General features: G+C 36.1%; 1 protein-coding gene, 1 long non-coding RNA gene, 1 other non-coding gene and 1 pseudogene across 7 annotated transcripts in view; 3 read left to right on the top strand and 1 right to left on the bottom strand.

Annotated features, from left to right (window-relative positions):
• Nucleotides 1-9,026, bottom strand: part of STPG2 (sperm tail PG-rich repeat containing 2) — a 618,205-nt gene extending 609,179 nt beyond the window's left edge. For all 5 annotated transcript variants that reach the window (XR_006201804.1, XR_006201805.1, XM_042935852.1 and 2 more), the window contains exons 1-2: nt 8,860-9,026; nt 8,588-8,734 (exon numbers count right to left, since the gene is read on the bottom strand). Coding sequence is in view for 3 of the 5 variants with exons in the window: in XM_042935852.1 (XP_042791786.1) it covers nt 8,588-8,696 (109 nt within the window). In the remaining 2 variants the exon portion in view is untranslated. The remainder of the gene's footprint in view (nt 1-8,587; nt 8,735-8,859) is intronic.
• On the top strand, nt 1,581-2,303 carry LOC122218028 (annotated as a pseudogene).
• Nucleotides 9,027-9,145: 119 nt separating the features above from the next.
• Nucleotides 9,146-24,710, top strand: part of LOC122217066 — a 29,987-nt gene continuing 14,422 nt past the window's right edge. The window contains exons 1-2 of the long non-coding RNA XR_006201277.1: nt 9,146-9,258; nt 9,452-9,557. This is a non-coding gene — a long non-coding RNA (uncharacterized LOC122217066). The remainder of the gene's footprint in view (nt 9,259-9,451; nt 9,558-24,710) is intronic.
• LOC122218792 lies at nt 20,128-20,232 on the top strand. The gene has a single exon (XR_006202120.1). It is a non-coding gene; the product is annotated as a U6 spliceosomal RNA (small nuclear RNA).

The raw sequence follows: 24,710 nt of genomic DNA, 5'->3' as shown, positions 1-24,710 counted from the left end.
AAATTAGACAAACTTAATAAATTTAGTAGACACACGTAGTCTGCTGAAAGATTTATAAAAAAATTTTAAGAAATGGAAAATGAGTATAGTGTAAGCAACACACATTAAAGAAGTGATGGAAGAGAATAGAGCAACTATCTTCAACAGGTAATAAAAGAATGAAAGTGAGGACTCATATTTGTGTGAATCTTAAACACTAAAGGAAGATGTACAATACTGTGAGAATACATGGTATTAATTAGTGTAGCTTAAAATCTTGTTAATCTTGATTAAGGAAAAATATTTTTAAAACAAGAAATAATGTGTTTATTTTAAAGCACACATTTATTAAAATGCAACTGAAATCAAGAATTATTTGTTATATCACTAAAGAAAAGCAGCAAACCATGAAAGAGAACAAGATACAAATTTCCTTCAAAACACACACATAAGCACACACAAACCAAGCCACAGATTATAAAAACATGAACAGTGCACACACCAGAAAATGTTCTTCCAAAAGGCAGAAAAACACGTCCCATAAACAGGAGGAAAATCACTGAAAAGAAACAGATCTATACGTGAGAAGATGGAATTAACACACAAGAACATTAAAGTATCTATTATAAATATTCTTCATATGTTCAACAAGATAGAAGAAAGATGAACATGATAAAGAGAGAAGATATAACAAGACCCAAATCAAACTTCTGAAATGAAAAGTACATTCATAGGATTAACAACAAATTTTCTTCTCAACATTTCTTCTCAATTCTTAATCTCTTTAAAAATAAAAAATTTAATGTTTTATTTTATTTTTGGAGAGAGAATGTGAGCAGAGGAGGGGCAGAGAGAAAGGGAGACACAGAATCCCAGCTGTCAGCACAGACCCTGATGGGGGGGCTCAAACCCAAGAATGTGAGATCATGACCTAAGCCAAAGTCAGATGCTCAACCCATCGAGCCACCAAGGTGCCCCTAAAAATAACCATTTAAAGCAAAAATAATTTGGAACTTTCCAGAACGCTCACTGAAAAGCGGAGAAGCGGCGGCTGCCCAGCTGTGCCCAGCAACACGTTCCTTCCCGCTCCCCCACACCAGCCTCGGCCCCCTCACCGGATGTAGAAAAAGGTAAAAGAAACTACTTACTATGATGTTTTGGGGGTCAAACTCAATGCCACCCAGGAAGAATCAAAAAAGGCTTACAGGAAATTGGCTTTAAAGTACAACCCTGACAAGAAGCCAAATGAAAGAGAGAAGTTTAAACAGATTTCTCAAGCTTATGAAGTGCGCTCTGATGCGAAGAGAAGGGAATTATATGACAAAGGAGGAGAACAGGCAACTAAAGAACGTGGAGCAGGTGGTGGTTTTGGCTCCCCCATGGACATCTTTGATATGTTTTTTGGAGGAGGAGGAAGGATGCAGAGAGAAAGGAGAGGTAAAAATGTTGTGCATCAGCTCTCTTATGTAACCTTAGAAGATTTATATAATGGTGCAACAAGAAAACTAGCTCTGCAAAAGAATGTGATTTGCAACAAATGTGAAAGCCAAGGTGGTAAGAAAGGAGCGGTAGAATGTTGTCCCAATTGCCCAGGTACTGGAATGCAAATAAGAATTCATCAGATAGGACCTGGAATGGTTCAGCAAATTCAGTCTGTGTGCATGGAGTGCCAGGGCCATTGGGAACGGATCAGTCCTAAAGACAGATGTAAAAGCTGCAATGGAAGGAAGATAGTTTGAGAAAAGAAGATTCTAGAAGTTCATATTGACAAAGGCATGAAAGATGGCCAGAAGATAACATTCCATGATGAAGGAGACCAAGAACCTGGACTGGAACCAGGAGATATTATCATTGTTTTAGATCAGAAGGACCATGCTGTTTTTACTAGGCGAGGAGAGGATGTTTTCATATGTATGCACATACAGCTGGTTGAAGCACTGTGTGGCTTTCAAAAGCCAATATCTACACTTGACAACAGAACCATTGTCATTACCTCTCATCCAGGTCAGATTGTCAAGCATGGAGATATCAAGTGTGTGCTGAATGAAGGCATGCCAATTTATCATAGACCATATGAAAAGCGTCGCTTAATCATCAAATTTAAGGTAAACTTTCCTGAGAATGGCTTTCTCTCTCCTGATAAGCTCTCTTTGATGGAAAAACTCCTACCTGAGAAGAAGGAAGTAGAAGAGACTGATGAAATGGACCAGGTAGAACTGGTGGACTTTGATCCAAATCAGGAAAGATGGTGCCATTACAATGGAGAAACATATGAGGATGATGAACATCACCCTAGGGGAGCTGTTCAGTGTCAGACCTCTTAATGGGGCCAGTGAATAACACTGCTGGCATTTTATATGCAGTAGTGAACGAGTGAAGGACTATAATCATAGCTCACTACTTGCTATTGTTTTTGTTTTAATATTCAGCTATAGTAGTGTTTTAAACGTTAAATGAAGAAAAAAAAATATAAAAGCTCTGAAAAAATTAAAAAATAAATAAATAAAGCAAAAATAATTTAAGTTACTGTGACATAGCATATATATAGAAGTAAAATATATGGCCACAATGGTACAAAAGATGAGATGGGAGAAATGGAAGCACACTGTTGTAAGATTCATATACTATATGTGAAGTGGTACAATATTATTTGAAGGTAGACTGTGATAGGTTAGAGATATATATTTAAGCCTCAGAGCAACCGCCACAAAATAAAGAAGTGTAGCTTGTAGGGGCACCTGGGTGACTCAGTCGGTTAAGTATCCGACTTTGGCTTAGGTCATAATCTCAGTTTCATGGGTTCGAGCCCCGTGTCAGGCTCTGTGCTGACACCTCAATGCCTGGAGCCTGCTTTGGATTCTGTGTCTCGCTCTCTCTCTGCCCCTCCTCTGCTTGTGCTCTCTCTCTCTCTCTCTCAAAAATAAATGTTTAAAAAGAAGAAGAAGTGTAGCTAGTAAAGCAACAGTGGAGATAAAAACAAAATTATTTAAAAAAAAATAAACTCATTCAACGAAGGTAGGGAAAAAAGAAAAGAGAGACAAAGAGCAGATGAGATAAATAGAAAACAAATACCAAGAGAATAAATATAAACACAACAATGTTGACAATTAAATTAAATAGAAAAGTTCTAAACACCCCAATTTAAAAGGCAGAGATTGCCAGCTGGATAAAAAAGCAAGACCTAACTCCATGCTGTCTACAGAAAACCCTCATAAAACATAAAGACATAAAGAAGTCATAAAATATAAAACATAAAAACATAAAGAAGTTAAAAATAAAATGGAAAATATATACCATACATCCATGAATCAAAGGAAGCTGGAGGGACTATATTAACATCAGACAGAGCAGATTTTAGAACAAGGAAAACTACAGAGAGACGTTGCTTTCTGACAAAGGGGTCATTTCATCAACAGGATTTAATAATCTGTAAGAAACGCAAGGAAGTGATTGCCATAAAAATCAGAATAGTGCTTACCTGTAGGGGAGAGGAAAAGAGATATCATTGAAAGGGAAGTTTGGCAATGTTATGTTTCTTGAGTATTCACTTTTTGTGCCATACTTTTTATGCAATTTTCTGCATAAGTATTTAATCTCACAAGTTTTTTTTTTTTTTTAATTTAGCTCCATGCAAACATGAGGTAATGTGAGATAGGTATGAAAACAAAAGCTAAGTTCAGACTAGTTCTGAGGCAGCTGTCCTAACACCATGGCAGAGATTCTAACTGAATCTACCTAAACAAGTGTGAAATTAATTGCAAAATATTGAAATTCATATAAAAATGGGAAAAAACACACAATAGCCCCACATATTGAAGAAAGCCAGTACTCATAAAATCTTCATGGAAGTTTTCCACAATTAATTATACAGAATCTTTAATCAATAGGCTAAAAGTTTGTATGAAATATTGAGCTCAAGTAAAACCACAAGAAAATTAAAATGTTTATACTAATTAGCTCCATGAAAGAAAGGACTTTTCTGTTTTATTCATAACTATATACCTAATGTTTACATATACCTAATGTTTAACGTTTATAAGACAGGACTTTTAGTGCTAAAACCAGGACATTCCCATATAAATCAGGACGGCTAGTCTCCCTATCATAGCACCCTGCATATTAATCAATAAATATAGAATTCAATAGGTGATATTCTAAACTACACCATTATTCATTCAACAGTGAACACTTTATTGTGTGCAGGGAGAGGCAGTGAGGGTACAATAACAAATAAATTAAATCCCTGGCCTCAAGAAGTAGGAAAGCCAGACAAATAAATAATTACACTACAAAGAGTGTTGTCAATAATTAAGACATAAAAATATAGAAGATTCTGGGGAATTAGGGCTGATGGAGTGTGAGATAACAGGTTTGATTTGTGACATGGATAGATTGGCATATGAAGTGCCAATTATGAATGATAAACTGTCAGGTACAAAGAAGAAATTAGGAATATAGAAGAAGGAAAGATTTGAGAAGAAAGAAATAAGTTCAGTTTGGGAAATACGGAGTTTGAGGCACCAACAGCAGAATATAAATCAAACTGGCATGAAGCAATAAAAGTCAGTACGTTCTGAGAAATAAGGTGGGCAGCATGTGATTAAAGGACAAATTCTATAGCCACAGCTACAGCCACAAAACCAAAAGGTCATTCTTCACACAAAAGCAGTAACTCCTGACTCGATTTCAGCTCAGGTTATGATCCCAGGGTCGTGGGATCAAGCCCAGCTTTGGGTTCCATGCTGAGCATGCAGCCTGCTTAAAATTCTGTTTCTCTCTCTCTCTCTCTCTCTCTCTCTCTCTCTCTCCCTCCCTCCCTCCATCCATCCCTCTATCCCTCTCCTTATGCTCTCTCTCTCTCTCTCTCTAAAATAATAAATAAATGAATAAATTAATAAGCAAGCAAGCAATAACTAGATCTTTGAAACATACTCATCTTCAGGAACATCAACATATCCAGTAAACGTATACCTATTGTTTATTTAAACTTAAATACAGATTGCATTTCCTGAGGTGGTCTCCCTAAATTCTAATTGGCTAATAACTCATTATTGGTGACATAAGCACATAGTTGTAAGTACAAAACCATAAACAGCTCATGCTTCTGTGGCAAGTAAAGCTAACCACTCCTCCATCAAAGAAGAAATCTGGGAGCCAGTGTTACCCAGCTTAGATAACTGATATAGAACCAATATAGATAATTAATACACAGCTAATGTATGGTGCCCTTATTATATAAATCAGGTTCAAAAAGCAGTTAAATCCTCCTTAACACAATAATGCCAGGAGCAGTCACATTACTAAAAGAACTATGTTTTTATCATATTTTACTAGGGTGGTTGTCTCTGAGGAAAATTTGCTTTGATGAGACAAAATATGCTTCCTACTTAGAGAAATGAGAGAAAATCAGGAATAGCTCTCACTAATCTGGAATTGGAATATCCATTATCTCTCCTATTCATGAAATCAGAGCAACTCAGTCCTGTCCGTTTTAGGCTGTAAAGCCTAGGTTGAAAGAGTCTTTCTGATTCAATAGCCAAAAGCTGGGGCAATGAAGTTTGCAGATTGGGGTGAAAAGAATTTCCTGAGGAAAATGTGAAGATAATACACAAGAGCGTTGACCAAGCAGGCTATGGTAAGAGGAAGGGTTAAAGAGAAGAAAGAAAGGTTAGGAATAAAGAGTATTTGCATCTTTCTTTTGAAGATCTAAGACTCTAAGATCTTCCACTCTTCTATGATTCAAGGTAACAAGTTATATAAAGTCCCAACATCTAATCTTCCTACATAATATTCTATAAAATCTACATGACCCTTAATTGAAATAACTGTGTATATTTCTGCATAGTCCAGTGCATTACCCCAGAGAGGTAAGGCAGAATAAACCTTGGAAAGGGGTAATAGCTCCTTTTTTTTTTAACATTTACTTATTTATTTTAAGGGGGGGAGGGAGAGGGAGAGGGAGAGGGAGAGGGAGAGAGAGAGAGAGAGAGAGAGAAAGAGAGAGAATCCCAAACAGGCTCCACGCTGTCAGTGCAGAGCCCAACCCAGGGCTCAATCCCATCTGTGAGATCATGACCTGAGCCAAAATCAAGAGTCAGATGCTTAACCAACTGAGTCACCCAGATGCCCCTATAATAGCTACTTTGAAATTATCCAGTACAGAATTGATATCTGTACCTTCAATTGATTATCAGCATGTGGTCACTGAGTATTGCTAAAACAGGGCTCAATAGGATGCAGCTGCTCGGAGTTGCCAAGCATAGAATTTCTTAGTTTATTTTACAAGTCAGAAAGGCACAATTCTACAAAACAGTAAAGGAAGACCCTTGTTGCAACACCACACTTACTGCTAAGCAGAATTCACACAAGTCATGTAATGAGTTTTTAACTCTCCTATGTGTAGCTCATTAGACCATTTTTCTAACTTTATTCCAAGAATTATTGTTTATTTTTTTTAATTAAGCCTTTATGTGATATGCTATTGAGCTAAAAACTGAGAGGTACCAGTAAAGATCATGGTTACTGCCCCCCAAGAAGCTCACATTTTAGTGTGGCAGCCACATAAGTTAACAGATAATTAAGATACAGTATCAAAGTGCTATGAAGGAGACATTAAGGAGTCAAAGAATGCCCTGGAAATCGTAATCAGAGAACAATTTCATTTCACCTGAGTCTGAAAGAAAAAGCAGGACTCAGTCAAATGAAAAAGGAAGAAACAGCATAGTGGGCAAAGGTATCAGCAGCTGCAAAAGCATGCAGCTGAGTAAGCATGAATTTATAGAAAATGCAAAGTTGGACCTGCTGATATGTATACAGGTCAAGTGTTGGGTGTGGGTGCCTGGAGAGATAATGTGGGAGGCCAGGTCAGGGATGAGACCATGAAGAATCTTATGCACTACGTTAAGTACATCAGATTTTAACCTTAGTGTTAAAAGAACTTTTTTTTTATCAAATAACATAATTATATCTTAGAAAGATCACTTTAGCCATAAGAGAAAAGTTGGAGACTGAAATAAAGCAAAAAACAGCAATATTTTATTGGTTTAATTCAAAATAGAAATAATGAGGCCTGAACAAAGTCAAGGGCAGTCAAATGAAGAAAGGAGACTAACTTGAGAGACAATAAGAAGACAGAATCAATAGACCTTAATGAGCAATGGGTATGATCAGTCAGAGAAGAAGTCTAGAATAATTTCAAAGTTTAAAGTTTATGACTGATTGACAGGTAATTTTTCAAAGACGCTAGTAACGATGGGGAAAATGATGAACTCAGATATGTGGAGCTTCAGATGTCACAGACCACCCATATAAAGATGTCCAAAAAATTAACAGCAGTAAGAAAGCCCTGAGATCAGAACGTTCATCTTAGAGATATAAATCACCTATATCTCTAAAGACTTTCTTCTGGAAGTCTTCAGAATCAGAATATGGATAGTTCAAGCTATGGATCTGAATGAGAAAGTATACATGAGAAAAGCAACCAGCAAAGGATGGAAAATACACCATATAAACATTTAAAAGCATTGAGAAAAATAAAAACCTTTAAAGAGGGCAATGGAGGATTGGTTGCCAAGGTGGGGGGGGGGGGGGGGGGGGAAGGGGAATGATTCCCTGATTCCGTGTGTAACAAATGTTTATTAGGTCCTAACCATGAATCAGGCACTGTTTAAAGACAGTGTCAAAATAAGGATTGAAAAGCATCACAGGTATAAGTGTTTTGGGTGGTGGTTGGTAGCTAATATATTGCTAGGGAGTTAATGCTTAGAACTCCACTGTATTAAATACAGACATAGGCTCCAAGAAGACTAATACAATATCAGATGCTGAAAAGTAGTAAAATTCAAAATTAAACCAAGGACAAATGAGAAACCTGCACTCCACCCAAAGAAACCTAAATCAACCTAATATCCTAATCTGATCGGTCATATAGAGTAATGGATTCGTTTAAAAATATATAGTGCAACACAGAGAAAATGCAGATTAACAAGGGAAAAACTACAGCTTGAATGGTAGTAAACTCCACAAAATCATCAGATTAGAAAAAAGCAGAAAGCAAATTAGAAGTATTTGTTATGGGGGCTCCTGGCTGGCTCAGTTGGAAGAGCATGCAACTCTTGATCTCAGGGTCCTGAGTTCCAGCCCCACGATGGGTGTAAAGGTGACTTTAAATCATATTGCTAAATAGAAATATAAAAGTTAAATCTTAGTAAATAAAGTATCTCTGGTTAATGGTAGCAAATGTGTGTCAGGCAGACAGGACTACAAGGAAAAGAAACAGTAGGCAGTAAGAAACACAGAATTTAGAGACTCACATAGTCATCAAGAGTCAGGAAATCAAAATCCCAGATCTAACGTGTACAATTTAAAGTTTGATGGAGACAACCATTGTACCATCATATGTCCTAGCCATACGATTACTGACTTTGTGAAATAAGACAAATGATTTTACCAGTCACCGCCTATAAAACAAGGAGAGTATTTTCTCTGCCTAGTTCATGTTTCGTTATACTTATGAAGTGATACCATTATGTTTAACAGGCACACAGAAGCAGGGCAGGCCGAAAGTGAGGTGCCTGTCACAGAATGCTTGCCTTTCCCTACCTCTTACCTGTTGCCTGCCGCTTCAGGAAAGGTATCTGGTAGGACCCAGGACCCACATGTTCCTCAGTGCTGCCACCTTCAGACAATCTGAGCAAGCGGGGAGCCCGATCATACATAACTGCAGGAGGGAGGGGCGGGGCGGGAGGAACTGCCTCTGAAAAGGGATAAAAACAAGGCGACTAGAGAAGGTGTGCAGTAAAAGGAAGGTTACGACAGTCTGTAGAGGGAACAGTAGAGCTTGAGTAAATGGACGAGCTGCCGTAGGGAGCTATCTCCCACCTGCTCATTGGGGTCAGATTTCCCCCAGGCCAAATTCTAGCCCCGTGGAGTGCGACCAGAGATAAGCTATCCCACACAAACATTTATCAGTTCACCAGGCGAGAGGTGAAGCGCTCCGCCAAGAAAGGAGATTAAGTACGCGCCACTCGGTGTGCTTCCGGCCTTCTCTCCGCCCCGGAAGTCTTTGGGAGAGAGAGGTTGAAGTGCTCCTCCAACTCCGCGGCCGAACTCTCCAAGCATGCGTACTGAGACGCGAGCCCCTCCTCCCACAATCCTTCCCGTCGGAGCTCACCGCCTACTCAGCCGGAGGGCTGGGCGAACCTTGGATTTCCTTTTGAGGCGCCAAGTGTTTCAGGTTCTGGGCTTGTCGGGAAAACTCTGGAAAACACGTTAGACTAGGTTAGAGCTCACTTGACCATGATCCCTTTCCGCTATAAACCAGTTAGGGCGTCTGGGAAAAGACTACCAAAAACTATGAAAGAAAAAACCATTCTCTCGAAGCAGAGCCTGGGTTCTGCACGCTCAGCCCCCACTCCCATTCCAAATACATTCGCACCCGCAGAGGGAAAACACCTCTGAGTTTACCACACAGATAATCCAAACAATGAAGAGATACTCAGGAAGTGGTGGTGAAAAGAAACGGTTGGAACCCAGGGAGGAAACGAAAAGCTCACCAACCGAAGCAATGCAAAGTTCAGGTAACTGAAAGCTGCTTTTGTTGTCACATGCCAGGCAAGGGCAACATTGACTCCTTACTCTTATTTGTAAAGCAAAGGCTTGAGAAAACAGTCCACCCTCTCTGAACCAATGAGTCGCTTAAGCTTAGGCAGAAAGAACCTGGCTTCTGCAGATGTGTTAAGAAATCTATGTCAGAATCCACCTTATAAGGTGTCTCAGGCTGGGTTTGGGGGTTTTTTGGTTTGTTTTTTGCTTTTTGTTTTTCGTTTTTCCCAGCAAGAATCCTTTCCAGATTCTAATCACCCTTAAAGGTTGAAATAAGTCCTGCCTTGACTACGCCTTGCCCCCAAATGAGACACAGAACTTTAATTTGTACCTACTACAAATTTTTACAGTATTTAGATTCTGTAGAGCACGATCTGATGTTCAATTCAGTGGGTCATTTAGTATGACAGTTGTTCCAGAAAGATCAGAATGCTCTCCATAAAAGGATAGATGCTTCCCAAGGATGTATCTGTAATACCTCTTTTTTTTTTTCCCCTATTCAGCTAGCTGAATAATTATTTATTTACTTAAAAAAAAACATACTGGCATGTACTATAGGTTCAGTACTCTGCTGGACTCTGGGGATACAAAGATGCAGGAAAGTTCAGCCTCTGGGATTCTGTATGGAATGGAGTAGGGATGCGTATTAGCCATAATATGAGGTGATGAGATGTATAAAATCAGAAAAAGAAAATATTGCAGGTCTTTGGGAACCACCTCTCTCTAGTAAGAAGCTAGATACTCATCAGTGATCCTTTCTCACTGACTTCATTTTTCTCCTTGCATGCTTACAGACTCCCTCATAGTTTTTTTAAAGTTATTTAAACCTTATTTCCCCAAGGTTCCACAGATACCCACTGAGATCTAGAATACACTTACTGTTAGATTTTATGATATAGTATGAAGAAAAAAGTCACAGAGGTAAAACGAGAAAAACCTATATGCTTTGGTGGATAATCCAATAGTGCTTTTACATTAGCCTTCTATTGGTGGACATTCCTTAAGGACATCATTTTCCCTTGACCCAAACAAGAATCTAAACCCAGAAAGAAAATTCAATTTTAGGCCGTCTTTGCATAGACATGGTGCAGACTGGCAACCTCTTTCTGGCTGTTCATGTCTACCATCACCTAGCTTACTCTTTCCTTGGACTGATTTGGGTTTGAGATTGGGAATGGAAGTGATAAAGCAGGGTTTATCTGCTTTCTGTCTAATTTGATTTTTGGCCAGTTGAGTCTAACCTAATTTAGACAAAAGGAGTTCTTCATAGAATCTATCCTAGCTCATTCACAGATCTCTAAAGGAGAGTTTGTGACCTTAAGGCCTTTGTACCAGCTAAGAATACAGTGTTTTTCTATCTTTCCTGCCTCCTCACTATACGTTAGTTCCTCAAGGACCTCATAGAAGGATAGCTGATCAATGGCACGACTCTAATGTTACTGGGTCTTGTGGCCAGATCCTATAAAATAACACACCTCTGTATCTAAATGCAGGTACAACCTCTACACTCTTTATAATTTTGTAATACTTGGAGTCTCTCAGAATCTACACTCTTAACATAGTCTTTCTTTAAAAACTTTTTAGTGTGAAAATCCTTCCTGTATTTCCTTGATCACTGTGGCTGTTCTCTCAACCTTTCCCAGCCATTATTTCCCTCTTATGGTTCAATAACAAAAATGATACACCATATTTCAGAACTGGAAGATCTTTTTAGAGCCTGGGTGGCTAAGTAGGTTAAACGTCCAACTCTTGATTTTGGCTCAGGTCAAGATCTCACAGTTTGTGAGTTCAAACACCACATCAGGCTCTGTGCTGACAGGCAGAGCCTCCTTGGGATTCTCTCCCTCTGTCTCTGCCCATCCATCCCCTGCTCGTGAGCGCGCGCTCTCTCTCTCTCTCTCAAGAATAAGTAAATATTTTTTAAACTTTTTAAAAAAAGGAAAATCATCTTTAATTGAGAACAGTAAATATTTTTCATTATCTCTCATTGTGGTAAATATTTCCTGAACAGTTTAGAATGAATATGCTACAGAAAAAAAGAAATATATTAACGCAGAATTATAATTGCATATAAGTTCAAAATAAAGAATTTGGCTCAGCATTTCTCAATTCCTGCAAAAATACTTTTAATGCTAATTTACTACCCTATACAACTATTTCTATGGTGTTCATGAGAAATGGAACCTATATTTGAACTAAGATTTACTTGACTACAAAATCTGGAGACTTTTCATTCCTCCACATTGGCCACCACTAGAATAAACTTTAAGATGAAGCTTTATTAAATAAAGTTGATTCTTTATCAAGTATGTTAACTGCAATGAAGAACTTCATAGTCACCAATTTTTCCTTATAACATTTTGAGGATTAAGTAGATAACAGGTCACATCTGGAGTATTGCATGAGGTGTGGGAATTCTGCCTTAAATAGTCTTAAATACCTTATAAATATTATCAAGCTGAGTTGAAACTGATTTCTTAAACCCATTATGACTTAGTTTTTCATTGTTTTGCTTTTTGTAAAAATAAAATTCAAATGATGATAATAAATCACTTAGCATGTATTATACAACTGAATGTATTTGTCAGTGTTATGAGAGGTCACGCTGTAAAATGGTATGCGTTCAGGTTAAAATGGTAAAAATTTTTATTTATATAATAAGCTGAAGCTTACAAAGTATATTTTATGTTCATTATTTTGTTTAATATAAATGTGTTTCTCTAAACTACAGACTTTGGGGGGAGGCACGGGGGGAGAGAGCACAAGCAGGGGAGGGCCAGAGAAAGAGGGGGACAGAGGATCCAGAAGTGGGCTCTGCCTTGACAGGCTGACAGCAGTGAGTCCAATGTGGGGCTGAATTCATGAACATCGAGATCATGACCTGAGCCAAAGTCAGCCACTCAACCAGCTGAGCCACCCAGGTGCCCCTAAACTGCAGACTTAATATGATTCTGAAATTACAACATTTCATGAAATATGTTTAAAAATTACAGCACGTTATCAGTGATCACCTGATTTTTTTCACTTACATTTATTGAGCACCTACTATGTGCTTGCACTGTGTGAAGAACCTTATATAAACAATCTAAATAATTTCTCATATAACTCTTGAGGTAGGTTCTATTAATATCTGTTAATATGGTGACAACCATTACATTTTTCACCCAATATCACATAGTTAATGGATAACAGAGCTAGATTTAAAGCCAGTCAGTTTGACTCTAGACCTGTTTTCATAGCCATTATGAGGGAAATGTCCCCAACTGTGCTCTACTATCACACGCAATAATTTTTTTCTCAATTCTTATTTGAGATTGGCTGTATGTTTATTTATTAATCTGAAAAAGGAAAGTCCAGAGATAGTTTTTCAGGAGTGATATAGTGGCTTCTTCATGGCAGGGAACCAGGATGCTCTATTATGCTGTTCCATATCTTGATGTGTGCCTCCCAGTCTGACATGAGCTCATGGTCTAAAAATTATTTGCTGGAGTTCCAACCATTATACGCAGCAGGAAGAAAAAATAAAAGTATACATCCCTCCCTTTCAAGGAGACCTCCTAGAAGAAACGCAGAAAATATGTGCTTACATTTCACTGGCCCAAACTATGTCAACAGGCACATGTAGATATAAAAGAGACAGGGAAATGTAGCCTGTTTCTGGGTACCAGGTTGTATTTCTCAGGAGAAAGGAGTCAATGTAAAGAGAAACGCCTCAGTTTTTTCCACAATCACCCTCTTGGGGAACTTTCCCCTCCTTTGATGTCCATGGTACCCTATCTTCCAGGTTCTCATTATACTTTATTATAAGAGCACCTACTGTCTCCTCTAATTTTTGTTTTTCTCTCCTCTTTCTTTCTCTTCCATCCTTTTCTTTTTCCCTTGGTAATGCTCCATTCTCAAACTATGTATCCTCTTTGAGATTCATGCGTTTCAGGTGCCTGCTCAACATTTAAATATAAGTGATCCACCATCACTTCAAATATTCTCAAATCTTAACTCATTTTTTTCTCTGGAATGCCAGATCATCCTCCTAATCTCTTTTCTGTTCAGAAGAGCAGTATCTTCCCATATATAAGCCTTAAACTACTTCTTAGACTACTTCTCTTTGTGCTCCCACATCCAAACAAGTGCCAGTTGTACTGTTTTCATCTCTGTGATCTTTCTGAAATCCACCCCTCACTGAATTCTCACTGTTATTTTGTTGATAGGCCCTCTTACTTACTTATTTGTTGTATTCTAACATTTCAACTGGAATCCTTTTCTAATCTCTCTGTTGCAATTGATCCCACACATATAGTTAGATTAATCTTCCTAAATACAATTTTGAGAATGTCACTCTCATGCTCAAAACTCTCCTATTGCTATGACGTAAGCTTGGCATTGGGTGTTTCAGACAAGCCAGTCTACTTTCAATTTCTCTATCTTCCAGTATCCCCCATTCATACAAGTTACATATTCAACAAACCTTGCCCTTTTCATCTCTGTGCTTCTATTCAGGACTTTATCCCTGCCTGGAAATGCCCTTCCTTCATTTCTTACTATGAATGGTAAACTCTAGAGAACATCACTTTTTAATTACAACATTTAGATAGCACATTTTTTCTTTTTTTTTTAAATTTATACCCAAGTTAGTTAACATATAATAATAATTTCAGGAATAGAATTTAGTGATTCATCACTTACATATAACACCCAGTGCTCATCCCAACTTCTGTCCTCCTTAATGCCCCTCACCCTTTAGCCCTTCCACCTACCCAGCAACCCTCAGTTTTTTCTCTGTATTTAAGAGTCTCTTATGGTTTGTCTCCCTCTCTGTTTTTATATGATTTTTCCCTTGCCTTATGTTCATCTGTTTTGTATCTTAAATTCCACATATGAGTGAAATAATATGATTTGTCTTTCTCTGACCGACTTACTTTGTTTAGCATAATACACTGTAGTTCCATCCACATTGTTGCAATTGGCAATATTTTATTCTTTTTGATTGCCGAGTAATATTTCATTGTATGTGTGTATACATATACATATACATATACATATACATATACATATACATATATATGTATATGTATATATATATACCACGTCTTCTTTATCCATTCATCAGTTGATGGACATTTGGGCTCTTTCCATACTTTGGCTTTTGTCAATAGTGCTGCTATAAACATGGGGGTGCATGTGCTCCTTCAAATCAGCACTCCTGTATCCTTTAGATAAATACCTAGTAGTGTAATTGCTGGTTCATAGGGTAATTCTATTTTTAATTTTTTTTTTAATTTATATCCAAATTAGCATAAAGTACAACAGTGATTTCAGGAGTAGATTCCTTAGTGCCCCTTACCCATTTAGCCCACCCCCTTCCCACAACCCCTCCAGTAACCCTCAGTTTGTTCTCCATATTTATGAGTCTCTCATGTTTTTGTCCCCTCCCTGTTTTTATATTATTTTTGCCTCCTTTCCCTTATGTTCATCTGTTCTGTGTCTTAAAGTCCTCATATGAGTGAAGTCATATATTTGTCTTTCTCTAAGTTCACTTAGCATAATACCCTCCAGTTCCATCCACGTAGTTGCAAATGGCAAGATTTCGTTCTTTTTGATTGCTGAGTAATACTCCATTGTATATATATACATCTTCTTTATCCATTAATCCATCGATGGAAATTTGGGCTCTTTCCATACTTTGGCTATTGTCTATAGCACCGCTATAAACATTGTGGTGCATGTGTCCCTTCAAAACAGCACACCTGTATCCCTTGGATAAATACCTAGTAATGCAATTGCTGGGTTGTAGGGTAGTTCTATTTTTAGTTTTTTGAGGAACCTCCACACTGTTTTCCAGAGTGGCTGCACCAGCTTGCATTCCCATATTTTTAATTTTTTGAAGACCCTCCATACTGTTTTCTAGAGTGGCTGCACCAGTTTGCATTCCTACAAGCAGTGCAAAAGAGATCCTCTTTCTCCTCATCCTCACCAACATCTGTTGTTGCCTGAGTTGTTAATGTTAACCATTCTGACAGGTGTGAGGTGGTATCTCATTGTGGGTTTGATTTGTATTTCCCTGATGATGAGTGATGTTGAGCAGTTTTTCATGTGTCTGTTAGCCATCTGGATGTCTTCTTTGGAAAAGTGTCTATTCATGTCTTTTGCCCATTTCTTCACTGGATTATTTGCTTTTTGGGTGTTGAGTTTGATAAGTTCTTTATAGATTCTAGATACTAACCCTTTATCAGATATGTCATTTGCAAATATCTTCTCCCATTCCATCAGTTGTCTTTTAGTTTTGCTGATAGTTTCCTTCACTGTGCAGAAGCTTTTTATCTTAATGAGGTCCCAATAGTTCATTTTTGCTTTTGTTTCCCTTCCCTCTGGAGACATGTCAAGTAAGAAGTTGCTGTGGCCCAGGTCAAAGAGGTCATTACCTGTTTTCTCCTCTAGGATTTTGATGGCTTCCTGTCTTACGTTTAGGCCTTTCATCCATTTTGAGTTTATTTTTGTATATGGTATAAGAAAGTGGTCCAGGTTCATTCTTCTGCATGTTGCTGTTCAGTTTTCCCAACACCATTTGCTGAAGAGACTGTCTTTATTCCATTGGATATTCTTTCCTGCTTTGTCAAAGATTAGTTGGCCATATGTTTGTAGGTCCATTTCTGGGTTCTCTGTTCTGTTCCACTGATCTGTGTGTCTCTTTTGTGCCAGTACCTTAATGTCTTGATGATTACAGCTTTGTAATACACCTTGAAGTACGGAATTGTGACGCTTCCAGCTTTGGTTTTCTTTCTCAAGATTGCTTTGGCTATTCGGGGTCATTTCTGGTTCCATACAAATTTTAGGATTGTTTGTTCTAGCTCTGTGAAGAATGCTTGTGTTATTTTGATAGGGATTGCAGTGAATATGTAGATTGCTTTGGGTAGTATTGACATTTTAAAAGTATTTGTTCTTCCAATCAATGAGCATGGAATGTTTTTCCGTTTCTTTGTGGCTTCTTCAATTTCTTTCATAAGCTTTCTATAGTTTTCAGTATATAGATATTTCACCTCTTTGTTTAGTTTTATTCCTAGTTATTCTGTAGTTATTGGTGCAATTGTAAATGGAATTGAAATCTGAATTTTTTTTCTCATGCTTCATTATTGGTATATAGAAATGCAACCAATTTCTGTACATTGACTTTATATCCTGCGACTTTGCTGAAGTTATGTCTCAGTTCTAAAAGTTTTTTGGTGGAGTCTTTTGGGTTTTCCATATGGAATATCATGTCGTCTGCGAAGAGTGAAAGTTTGACTTCCTCCTTGCTGATTTGGATGCCTTTTATTTCTCTGTGTTGTCTGAATGCTGAGGCTAGGACTTCCAACACTATGTTGAATAGCAATGGTGAGAATGGACATTCCTATTGTGTTCCTGACCTTAGGGGTAAAGTTCTCAGGTTTTCCCCATTGAGGATGCTATTAGCAGTTGGTCTTTCGTATATGATCTTTATGATCTTGAGGTATGATCCTTCTATCCCTACTTTCTTGAGGGTTTTTATCCAGAAAGGATGTTGTATTTTGTCAAATACTTATTGTGATGTATCACATTGACATTGGACCAGCCCTGCATCCCAGGAATAAATCCCACTTGATCATGGTGAATAATTCTTTTAATGTATTGTTAGATCCAGTTTGCTAGTATCTTGTTGAGAATTTGCATCCATCTCTATCAGGGAAATTGGTCTATTGTTCTCTTAATTTTTATTGGGGTCTTTGTCTGGTTTTGTAATTAATGTAAATGCCGGCCTCATAGAATGGGTTTGGAAGTTTTACTTCCATTTCTATCTTTTGGAACAGCTTCCAAAGAATAGGTGTCAACTCTTCTTTAAATATTTGGTAGAATTCTCCCTGGAAAGCCATCGGCCCTGGACTCTTGTTTGTTGCGAGATTTTTGATTACTAATTCTATTTCTATACTGGTTATGGGTGTGTTCAAATTTTCTATTTCTTCCTGTTTCAGTTTTGGTAGTCTATATATTTCTAGGAATTTGTCCATTTCTTCCAGATTGCCCGATTTGTTGGCATATAATTGCTCATAACATTCTCTTATTATTGTTTGTTTTTCTGCAGTGTTGGTTGTGATATCTCCTCTTTCATTAGTGATTTTATTTATTTGGGTCCTTTCCTTTTTCTTTTTGATCATACTGGCTGGGTAGATCAAATTTTGTTAATTCTTTCAAAGAGCCAGCTCTTGGTTTCATTGATCTGTTCTCCTGTTTGTTTTTTTGTTTTTTTTTTTTTTTTTGGGGGGGGGGTTGTTTTTTTGTTCGTTTTTTTAATTTCAATAGCATTGATTTCTGCTGGTTTGGGGTTTTATTTGCTGTTCTTTTTCCACCTTTTTAAGGTGTAAGGTTAAGTTGTGTATCTGAGACCTTTCTTCCTTCTTTAGGAAGGCCTGGATTGCTATATACTTCCCTCTTATGACCACGTTTCCTGCATCCCAGAGGTTTGGGGCTGTGGTGTTATCATTTTCATTGGCTGCCATGTACTTTTTAATTTCCCGTTTAACTCATTCATTCTTTAATAGGATGTTCTTTAGTCTCCAAGTATTCATGTTCTCTCTAAATGTTTTCTTGTGGTTATTTTGAGTTTCACAGCATTGTTGTCCAAAAATATGCACAGTATGATCTGGATCTTTTTGTACCTATTGAGGGCTGGTTTTCTTGTGATTAATTGACTTATATATTTGGGCGTTTCCACGTTGGGGGCATGAATATTTACAATTATTATATCCTTGTTGATTTTCTGTTTAGATGATCTGTACCCTTCTTCAACACCCTTTCCCTTTCTCTGTCCTCTTTCCACAAAAACAACTCCCTACCCTCCATGGCTACATAGCACATTTTAAAGAGTACATTTTTAATATTTGTTGAACTTTTTAAAAAGGATAGTAAAATATAAAATGAAACACCAGAAAAGCAATATTGCTTTGATACTAGCTTAGTATTTTAAATTTAATGAGAACCAAAATTTTTAAATGTTATGAAACAACAAAGGATTAATGGCTACTCCTTGAGAAAAAGAATGAACCATGTTTATCATAAGTATTCATCTCCTAAAAGTTTTCACAGACAACCACATTTGCTGATAGTTTTTGTTGCTTTTTAAAAAGTATTATTCGGGACACCTGAGTGGCTCAGTAGGTTAAGCATCAGACTCTTGATTTCAGCCAGGTCACGATCATGGTTCATGAGATCAAGTCCCACGTCAGACTCTGCAGACAGTGCAGAGTCTGCTTGGGATTATTTCTCTCCCTCTCTCTCTGCTCTCCCCTGTTCGCTCTCTCTCTCTCTCTCTCTTTTTCTCTCTCTCTCTCTCTCTCAAAAATAAATAAATAAATAAACAAACAAACAAACAAATATTTTTTTTAAGCAGGCATAAATACCAGATGAAAATCATAGCTAAGTCTCATGTAACCTAAAAAATGATAATTCCAATATTACTTAAAATATTCCATATTATAGATAAAGATAGAACTTCTCATGAAGTTCTATGAACTTCATGAGAACTTTCATGAACTTTTCATGAAACCAGTATAACTTTAATATCAAAAGGTGATCAAGATTCTACCAAAAAAAGAATAATATAGGTAATCTCTATAATATATACGTAAAAATTTTAGTGAAATAATAGCAAATGGGACACCTGGGTGGATCAGTTGGTTAAGCGTCTGACTCTTGATATCAGCTTACATCATGATCTCACAGTTCATAAATTTGAGCCCAAGTCGGGCTCTGCACTTACAGTGCAAAATTATCAGCGAAATTAATATATGCTCATGTCAATAGATGCAAAAAAGGCATTTGACAAAATCAAAGGACAATTCTAATAAAAATTCTTCATGTATTGGAAATTGAAGGATATCTTTTTAATATAATAAAGAATACTTAAAAAATTAGAAACAGAAAATATTAAATAGCAAAACACTAGAACTATTCCAATTGAAATTAAAAAACAGATGTTTCTATCAAAATCATTAATAATGAATACAATAAAACAAAGTAAATAATGTATTAAATTGGAAAATATATTTTTGCCTTTGTTGTGATCAGATAACAAAATGACACAGGAAAATGTATTAAAATTACCCTAGAATTAATAAGAGAAATAAGTAAAGTAACCGGGTTCAAGTTAAATATATAAAAACCAGTAATTTTTTAATCTATACTAATAAGTAACTAAAAAGGAAATTGTAAAAAAAATCATTTGCAATAATGAAAAAATTATATACATAGAATTATGCAATGGGAAACTCATAGAACCTAAATACAGAAGATGTAAACAATGGAAAGATACCAAAGTTAAATGGGAAGACAATATCATAAAAATATCAATTAGGCTATTGGCCTAAAAATAGAAAATAGATCAAAAGAACTAAAGAAAAATTCCAGAAATTTTTTCCAATATATGTACCCATTTAATATAAGACAAATATATTTTAAGTGAGAAACAAATGAACTCCTTAATAAATTCGGCTGACACAAATGACTACCCAATTTAAACGACAGTAGAATTTACCCCTATATTTCACATTTAAAAAATAGTTTCCAGTTGGAACAATATAGAGAAGATTTGAATGGCCCCTGTGCTAGGATGGCATACAAATCCATGAAGCATTCCATATTTGGGGCCATTAAGGAGGACACTAATTGTGATGAGCACTGGGTGTTATATGTAAGTGACGAATCACTAAAAACTACTGCTGAAACCAATACTACACTACACGCTATATGTTAACTAACTTGAATTTAAACACAATCTTAGAAGAAAAAAATAAAAATAATTTCCAGATTTTTTAAGATGTAAATGTAAAACATGGGACATTAAAATTCATGTGTAAAAATCTAGAAAATTATATGTATGGGCAAGGGAGAGCTTAACCCCTAGAGACAAAAACTTAGAGAAAAGATAGTCCTTATATGACAATATCAAAATTTAAAAGGAAATGCATATCAGAATGACGTAAAATACCACTTTTTTTAGTCATCATAATGACAAAGATTTAAAAGACCAATGAAACATTTTCTGGGAAGATGCAAGAAAATATAATTTCATAATGGATAAATGTGAACTATTGCTTTTTTGTAAAGCTATCTGTGAATATGCCATAGATATCCCATAAAACTTAAATACTATATCATAAAATGATATACATACATACTTTTATCCATATATTTAAACAAACTTTGTACTGTGTAAAAAGTAAACAACAATAAAAAATGAAATACCTATTAATGAAGGGAATGACTGAATCATGTCACCATAAAATACTATGCAGACATTTTGAAGATTGAATTAAAGTCATTGCAGTTAGTTGGCATGATTTCCATCAGGTATTGTTAAGAACAAGATTCAGACAAATGTGAGACATCATTTTTCTAAAACCAAGAATTACCCCGCCCCCCAAAACCACTGTACATGTTAAACGTATATGTGCTTGTATATTTATGTATATGATTAAGCATGGAGTAAATATGAAAGGATGCATATTTGGGCATTAATAGATTACCTAAGTTGGGGAAAAAATGTGGGCCAAGGAGGGGAAGAATAAGGAAGGAATAAATAATTATCACATTTATTCATTGTTTATAAAATAAGAGAAATGCTTCAGGATTATTTAATAAAATTTAATATGTGAAACTTTGGTTGAAAGAGACAAAACAGGGGGTGGGGGGAACAGGCAGAACTGTGAAATGTTTATATTGTTTTAATGCCATGAATGAGGTAAAGCAAGAACATGGTGAAAGGTAAATCAGGTCATATTTCCAGTAAAGGTTGCAACACACATGCATATACCATTTGGGCTCATTTGGGAAATATGTATCTTCCCACTTGATTCAAATGATACCTTGATGAGAAAAATCCAATGCCAAAAGAGGTAAACAGTAATTGGAGGCAGAGCCATATGTGGTCTTGTGAGGTCCATCATGGGGAAAGATGTGGAGAGGCAGTTGGAGAGGTTTTACCACAAAAATGTTGGGTCATGAAGGAAATTAAGTTATGTAAAAATGGGTTAAGTGAAGTTTGCATACTGAGGAGTTTCTCAGGAAGGGACAGATAACATGTTTCTATTACTAACTTTGTCCAAAATCAGTCTGCATAATAAATCACCTGCCTGAAAAGCAGTGGCAACTGCTTGCTCATTCTTCTGTTGTTACTCTGGAAATTGGGTTTGAGATCCAGACAGATGCTGCAACCTGATCCTTAGATTGCTTTCCCTGTCCTTATCATGGGTTACTCTGGGTTGGGTCCTCCTATAATGGATAGTTCCAGTTAACAATTTACTGATCATATGCTTTTAATGGTGAGAAAATAAGGCACACAAATAACAAATGCAATACTTTTGTTTAAAAAAGTGTGAGTAACATGGTAAGGTATTTAACTTTTTCTTCAAGAAAGTAAAATGAAGACAAAATGAAAAGTCTTTTAAACTGTGATGTGTGCTTTTTAAAGATTAGAGATCAGTAAATTTGACACTTCTCATCATTTAAATTCAGTACATTAAAAATGGAAACTACATGGTAGGTACAAATCTCATCTGGCTCAGCTTATAAATTGTTGATAAAAAATTTAAGAATATATTTACATGGCATTTTAAAAAGCCTACTGTCTTGCATAATAGTCCCAAAGGAGCTTATTATAGTTTTAGAAGATTCTCCATTATTAGAATTCTGTTTCAGCATTGTACAGTGTTTTACTAAATATATGTATCTATATTCTTCTGTTATGTAGAACATATTAAATTGATTTGCAGTTCTCATTAATTAAGTCTTCTGACTAAAATCTCATACTCTAAAAATAATTACCTTGAATATTATCAGCCTTAAAAAGGAAGGAAACCCTGTCACATGCTTATGACATGGATGAAACTTGAGAACATTATGCTGAGTGAAATAAGACAGTCACAAAAAGACAAATACTATATGATACCACTTATATGAGGTATCTGAAGTAGTCAAATTCATAGAAACAGAAAGAAGAATGGTGGCTGCCAGGAACTGGTAAAGGAGGAAATGGGGAGTTGTTTAATGGATACAGCGATCCATTTGGAAAGATGAAAAAGCTCTGGAGATACCTTGCACAACAACATGAATACACTTAATACTGAACAATAGTTCATTACTTAAACTACTTAACACTAAAAAATAGTTAAGATGGTAACTTTTATGTGTTTTTTTACCATGATTAAAAATAAAAAATAAGGTTATGATCTTAAAATACACAAGTGTTTATGAAATTTCAAATGTGTTTGATGAAATATACTTTCTTCTCATGGTTGAAATATAAAGGATTTGTTGGTAACATGTCTTTACCTGGGTGAAGGAAAATTCTACTAAAGCCCAGTAAATAAGGTAACAAGTATTTATTAATTCCTTGTTATAAACAAGATATTGAGAGGTATACAACACATTTTTTGTAGATACATAGATAGATGATATAGATATGGATATAGATATAGATACAGTAGTTGGTGCAAGTCCTAAAAACGTTAATAAGTGGCAATTCAAGATACAAAAATGTCAAGAAAATAATAGAAGCCACAAGATGGTGCATGATCAGTAGTTAAAGGAAGGTTACTAGATAAATCTTTAGCCTAATTGAACTGGCTGAATAACTAACACAAGTGATATGCATATGTTCCACATATACAGTAGATAGTTGAAGACATTTTTCCTAACATATTTGTGGTTAAAAGGAACTGATATTCATTATGTCACATTTTATACAACTATTTGATAAGATATCTGAATTTATCTTTCTTTGCTTCCTCCTCTACTTTTTTTTTTTAGCATATGAAAATTAAGTCTCCAAAAGTAATCCAGTAATTCCAAACTCACACAAACCCAAACCTGGATAAATGTGACTCCAAAACTTTCTGTCAAATTAATTTCAGCTACTAGGACATTAAAGTATAATCTTTCATTTTTCTGCCTTCTCCCTCACATTTCCCCCTGTTTATTCTAATATACCTCAGACACCTCTTTTCCCCTCTTATCAAAACACAAGCACACAAACCCACACACAACTCTGCTTACCCCAGTTCTTGGGATACATTCTGAGGTGGCAACATAATCAGATAGGAAAAGTAAAGGAGAGAAGAATCTTCGGGCCCCGTTCTTGAAGGTCATCCCATTCGCCACCAACTACCAAGAATCTCATTATCTAGTGGTCTTTTAGTCATTCTTCTTATTCCTACTCTCCACTAATGCACACACTTCACAGAGAATGTTATAATAGGTGTGGTAAACATATCTTAGGAAATCCTTGGAATGACCACACCAATTCCTAGGTATTTGCTAGAATTCTTTCCTGTGCCTGGAGTACACTCTTCCAGTAACGTGTCCTAACTTTATTTTCATTTTTGCACTCATATTTTTATTTGTAATATGTAGGAGTTGGAAAATGATTTCTAGACTCATTTTTTAATCTGTAATATTTAAGATTCTGGAAACAAAATTTTTTTAAAAACAAGTTTTTTCAAAAAGGGCACTAGATGGCACAATTTTACCAATTTATGCTAATAAAGTCATTCATCCTCGTATTAATTCACAAATAAAATAATTTCTTTTTATAAATAGTTACATGTAAATAATTTAATAGGAAACCTGTATAACAATAAAGAGAAAAGTTCTTGGCAATATAATATTTCCAATATACCATGTTTTATGGCCTTATTTATGAACATAGCAAGCACAATTCTAGCATTGGATGAATAATTTAACCCAGAGAGAACAGCCATCTCTATAGTGAAATACACCAAAAACCTATGGATGTTTAACATTCATGTCTATCAAATGTACATTTTTATAGTATTACTAATACATAATAAAACACTATAATATAGTAAAGTGGACTGATAATTCCACTGACTTTGAATGCTTAAAATCAGATGCTAGTGAATGTTTCTTACTTCACTGCTTGCCTTAAGCTCATTATATCCAGTTAGGAACCTTGTCTCCTCATGCTTAAAAATGAATAAATTCATCCAGTAACAATAGAAAATGACTAAGGTCTATTCAATTTAGTAGCCACTTGACCTTTCATTTGCTAAAAGTACCATATTTAGAGCAAAAGTCCCAGATCTATCTAATGTTTTCACTATCAC

This window comes from Panthera leo, chromosome B1 (assembly GCF_018350215.1).
Source record: "Panthera leo isolate Ple1 chromosome B1, P.leo_Ple1_pat1.1, whole genome shotgun sequence".
Classification (NCBI taxonomy): domain Eukaryota; kingdom Metazoa; phylum Chordata; class Mammalia; order Carnivora; family Felidae; genus Panthera; species Panthera leo.
This window is presented reverse-complemented; position numbering and strand designations above follow the sequence as displayed.